The following is a 5,533-nucleotide window of genomic DNA, read 5'->3' as shown; positions in this document are numbered from 1 at the left end:
TGAGAACCGACCGAATTTCAATTCTGTTCAACCGAGATATTCTCGACCAGTTAAACAGTCCAAAAGCAATTTTCAACCGGTTCAATGGTCCAAAAGCAATTTTTTATCCAAAGGTTATGTTTATTAACCGATCCGCTAAGCTTTCCGGTTTCTAATTTGACCAACTGATTTTCAAAACCATGAATGTATGTGACAAGTTGTTTTGTGTTGAGAATCCTTTTATTGTGTTCATTTCATTCTATGATCACGAATGATCTTGAGATACGGTTTATTAGTTGTTTGGTTTGAATGTTTCAGTTCATGGCTCGTTCTTACAACTAAGTAATTCTATTGGTTTTGGAGACTTAGTACTCAACAATATGTACGACAGAAAACCAGTGGAAGCATTTCACAGTTCGTCAAATATCACGTCACAAACAAACCGAGTATCAGCTAGTTTGTTTCAATCTTTCAAGTTGGAAGAAAACAAACAAAGCATCAACGGCAAACATATACATTACAAGTTTACCACTAAAAGGTCAACAGAGTAATCACAGATTCACAGCCTCTCTCTCTCTCCTTCTGCCTGCGTACACTTTAATTACCTGCACGAAAGGCCATCATCACAATCAGGAGAAATTACAAACGATAAAAGAAATTTTATTCATCTAACATAGAGAGGAAAGACAATTCAAGCAAGAATTATAGGGATTCCTTTGGTCTCTATTTCATGCTTTTCAGAGTTGTGGAAAAGATAGTAAAACTTGAACTGAAAAATGAGAACAGGAATATCTTGTTTAATTATTTTCTTCATAATCTTAAAAGCTGAAGATTGTAATTAGAGAATAGAATAGGAAACAAAAACTGAAACTAAACTAAATCATAAATTCCAATTGAATTTCATGAAATGAAAAGCTCCAGTTTTAAGTTGCATTTCTCAAAAAATAATTTAGAAAAGAAATTGTGTAAATAGATGTATGAAAACGTTTCAACTCAGAAACATGCATATAATGAACCAATTCTCATAATACTCAGCAGCTTAGATGGATTTGAGACAGTGCAGCAGAGCCAATAAACAGCAAAAGGATAAAATTAATCCCTTCAGTGATTATAACTTCTTCAATAAATCATTCATAGAGGAGTAGTGATAACTGATCACACACTGAGATATATAAGCATACCTGTACAGCTACATATCTCCATCACAACTTCACAGATAACATGCCTCAACTTGTGAGGGTTGTTGGCTTTCTACATCAAGCCTGAGCAATGTTGAGTAAGTCAAAGAATGACCCACTGGCTTGTCAATGCATTCAGTTTCAGTGCTGCTCTTACAGCCATCATCTGCAATGCAACCAGCATCATGCAACTCAACCTCAACAGGTTTTATGATCTTACCAAACAGCAGAAATGAACCAGAACCAATTTTCGGGACGTTGCTATTGTTGGTCCCAGTAAACTCTGGGCCAAATGAACGCAAACTACTTGGACTATCTGGTGATAGATCGCCAGATTGGCAGTTGCCAATGTTTAGCTCTGTTGACACAGTACTTAACATAGGCTCTGTAGTCTTCCCAAAGAAACTGCTACCCATATGCAGATGAGAGTTATCATTTAAAAAGTTGGAAAAACTTGATGGAGAAAATAGATCATGCCTGGCTCCCTGCATGCCAGCAGGAAAAGTATTATAACCCAACAATGTTTGACTCAGGTGTTCCATTGTTGAGTTAGTGAACCCTGCTATAGGGAAGTAAGGGTCTCCTTCTAAATCACTTAATGCCCCAGCTCTAAACTTTTTTGTGGGGGGGAACACTGTATGCAGTGTAGGTGTGGTGGAAATAAGTTCCACCTGCCACGGACTGATTCGCTTTGCATTCTGCAAGACCTCAGGTTCGTCCCATGTAACCTATAAGATTGAGATCATGAATGGTAAGAAGCCAACATCAGTCAGCTGAGATAGATGATAAACTATAGAATCTAGATAGCACAGTAGAAATTTTTTTGACTATGAAAAAGAAAATGTTCTCACATATAACACTATAAATATCAATTAATAAGAAACTGCAGGAAAATGATCATCCTTGGAATTTACCCAGCATATTCTAACACATCCAGATACATGCATGAAGAGAGAGATTTCCAGTAATGCTTATCAAGAATTTGAGAACACAAGTATAACCTCGTATGCAATCTGGGTACACAAGGGTTCAAGATCCATTGCGGGATAAGGTGTATCAAATTTTGCACCCTCTCTGATTCAAAGGCTTACCATTCCAAACAATGTTACTAAGTTGCCCACTTTTGGATTTTTTATTTTTTTATTTATCTAACCATAAATACCCATGTTCAATATGCTATTAATGGCAAAATTCAATCCTAAACTATACATGCATGGATGAATACTATCTATTAGTAGAACACAGAAAACAGCTCTAGATCCCTAAGCATCATGTTTCTTTCTGCACAAACTCAGCTTAAATAAGACTTCGCATTTGTAACTACTTACTTCCATATTACCTCAACATGTGTCTGATTTCCAATCTCAACTCTCCATCAAACTCTCTTATCAGCTATCAACAGTGCTTTGTTTGTATAGATGAGATGGATGGAACAGAACGAAATAGAATAGAAGGGAAATGAAACAGAACACCGATCTTAACCCATTCCAACTAAATCTTCATGCCATTCCACCCTATCCATTATATTCCATTCCATTATGTTCCATTTGATCATTAGAATTTTTTTTCCCTTTTGTGGGTCAAGACCGATCATCTGATATCCACGCAAAACATTTAACAGGGGATTGGTAAATTTTCCAGGACAGAAATACAAAAACACAGGGATTAGACTAGACAAGACAAGAAAAAAGTTGTGTCCGTTGTCCTTATCTCCAAAATATACAAGTTTGTGTCAATCGATTATTTATCACTATTTCTATCATGGGCGGTTACTTAAAGGGGCCTTATCAATTCCATGGACGCAACATATAATAACACAGCCGAAAAACAAAGCAACGGCATTCATTAGCTTAGGCAAATAGCAAACCTGAAGCATACGCCAAGGAGAACCCCTCCAAGGCCCATTATCAGGAACCGAGGCCGAAGACACCGTCCCCTGAAACCAGGTCATTCTAGAAGCATCCTCAGTCTCCACAGCCATTTTCACTCTCATTCCAGGACACCAACCCGCCTTCATTGCTGCCTCAACAGCCTCAGCCTTCACCACGAAATCCGACCACCCAGCCCTTGGATAATATACTACCTCGAACGGCATGGTCCTCGCCGCCAATTCCGCAGCCTCTGCAACCGCCTTCAACGTCACCTTCCCCCTCCCGTCCCTCGTAAACACCGGAGGATCACTGCTGTTATCCTCTTCCTCCTCTTCCTCCAGCCACGGGTCTCGATCCTCCTTCAGCACGGCAGAGAATCGCAAGGTACGCCTAATGCCGACGAACAAGGAGCCCTGGGAGTTTTTCATGAACACGACGGAGTCACCGGCGACGAGCTTCTTGTGGTTCACGAACTTGCTCCAACCGGTTGTCAGGAGGTGCCGCCGGGGGGTTCCACGGTAAATGTGACGAAAGTCCCAGGTGGCGCCGTGAACATCGGTGACGGAGAGAACCTGTACCGGCGGGTCGGCGTTGAAGTCGAGTGCGGGGAAAATGGAGTCCGCGCAGAATCTCGGCACGGAGAAGCCGCCACCGTTATTTGCGTCGGACGGGGTCAGAATCTTTGCAAACGAGGAGACCCTGTTCCCGCCAATGGAATCCGGTTCCTCCGCCGGTCGATCCTCGCTGGTGGAGGAGGAACGATCGTCGGCGGGTATGGGACTTAGCAGGAGCTTAGCGAATACCTCGTCGGAGAGGGGATCGGCGAGGAATTGTACGGAAGAGACGCGGCAAAGGACGAACGGGAGTGTGCGAATGAGAGGGTTCAGGTGATGGTGGTGGTGGTTGTTGTGGAGGGAAGGGGGGAAGGCTTGTTCAAGATGGCCCTGCGGAAAGTAGTAAACCCTAGAATGCACGGCGGGGATGTGAACGGATGCTCCGGCGCATGCACGCCAGATTTTGGGGTCGAGAGAGGCGGCCTTGGGTGGAAGGCGGCGGGGCTGCGACGGACGCATCGCAGAAGAGAGGGAAAGGGTAAGTGAGTGACAGAGTGAGTGAGTGAGTGAGTGAGTGAGTGTGTGTGGGTGTTAGAGAGAGAGAGAGAGAGAGAGAGAGAGAGAGAGAATTAGAAATGGTCAGATACAGAAAGTGAAATGCGGGAGGTTTGTTTGATTAGGGTTTATAAAAGGAAGTGTAAAAATCGTGCTTGGAATTTAATCTGTTTTGGTGCCAATATTGCTTGTTTTCGTTGGCGGAAATCGTGCCTTGGATTTAATTGCTTTTAGAGAATATTTGGTTTTCCCAAAACCATGTAATGTTGTTACAGAGATTTTTTTTTTAGTTATCTTAATTGATTAAGAACTTTTAGATTTCATATATTTTTCCAACAAATTTTTAGACTTCTATAAATTCTCAAAAATTATTCTTGCTAGAATCTAAATTATTCCAACTAAATTATATTATCATAATTTTTTTTTAATTATCTTATAATAAAATTTATTATGAATTTATCTCTCGAATCACATATTAAAATTTAATTGAAAATAATAGAAAACTAACATACTTTACTTGAGTAATTTTTAGAAATATTAGAAGCAATAAAATTTTATTGAAAATTAAAATATTTTATTTAAAATTTGCTGAAATTAATTTAATCGTTTACTTTTATTTAAATTGAATTAATGTTTATGTGCAACAATTTTTTTTTCAAAGATAGATTTTATTTTACTAAAAAACAAAATAAAAATTCCTTACAAAGAGACTAATTTTTTTTATATGAAAAAGATATAAGTCTTTTTTGTTGGAAATAGAATTATTTGGTGTAATTACAAGTATGTAAATTTTTTAGGTAGAGAGTCAACACGTGAGGGATGTATTGTAACACGTGGAGGCATGTTGTCTACATGGCAATATCCTAACCAATATGTGGAGAGCCTGTTGAATAATTTTTATAATACTATAATACACTTCAAATGTCAATATTCAACCAAAAAATAATTTTCATTTCATATTAAAAATCATTTCTATTACAGGGACATCAAACATCAAAGGTAAATTAGAGATGTAAAATCGTTTTAATAAAATAATAATTTAATTTTTTGAAATAGGTTCAAAAATATAAAAATGTTCTTTTAAAAAATAAAAGTGAAATTTGAATTCAATGAATTTTTTTAAGTTAGAAAATGTATCTTTTACGAAAAATTTTTGTAAAAATGTGTACTGGTGCTTAAGCCAGCAGTATTAGCTCTAGTCTATTCGGTACCGTGTTTTAAGAAAAATAAGAATTTGAAAATTAAATTTTATTGTTTTGAAAGGACAAAAATAATTTAGAATTGAAAACCGAACGCTAATCTTAAAAGTTTTGGCTCAAAATGTTTCAAACAGACCTAAAAAACTAACGAGTTGGACCGGACCCAAATTGGGCCCAAGCCCAACTTATATAAGTCC

The 5,533-nt window shown here is 38.2% G+C and overlaps 1 protein-coding gene across 1 annotated transcript; it reads right to left on the bottom strand.

The window, feature by feature from the left end:
• Window positions 1-362: 362 nt before the first annotated feature.
• On the bottom strand, window positions 363-4,336 carry LOC107624033 (auxin response factor 17). Its single transcript, XM_016326466.3, has 3 exons — window positions 3,025-4,336; window positions 1,161-1,885; window positions 363-584 (listed from the first exon to the last, which is right to left on the bottom strand). Exons 1-2 carry the CDS (start codon window positions 4,099-4,101, stop codon window positions 1,190-1,192), a joined length of 1,773 nt encoding a protein of 590 aa, XP_016181952.1. The 5' UTR covers window positions 4,102-4,336; the 3' UTR covers window positions 363-584; window positions 1,161-1,189.
• Window positions 4,337-5,533: the final 1,197 nt, after the last annotated feature.

This window comes from Arachis ipaensis, chromosome B10 (genome assembly GCF_059453495.1).
Source record: "Arachis ipaensis isolate K30076 ecotype BB chromosome B10, ASM5945349v1, whole genome shotgun sequence".
In the NCBI taxonomy this organism is placed as follows: Eukaryota; Viridiplantae; Streptophyta; class Magnoliopsida; order Fabales; family Fabaceae; genus Arachis; species Arachis ipaensis.
The sequence above is the reverse complement of the archived record's forward strand: the minus strand, read 5'-3'. Positions and strand labels throughout refer to the sequence as shown.

Coding starts and splice junctions, on each gene's coding strand:
- LOC107624033 (XM_016326466.3), bottom strand. CDS start 4,101: ATGCGTCCGTCGCAGCCCCGCCGCCTTCCACCCAAGGCCGCCTCTCTC. Junction 1,886..3,024: donor CTCCTTGGCGTATGCTTCAG/GTTTGCTATTTG, acceptor TCAATCTTATAG/GTTACATGGGACGAACCTGA.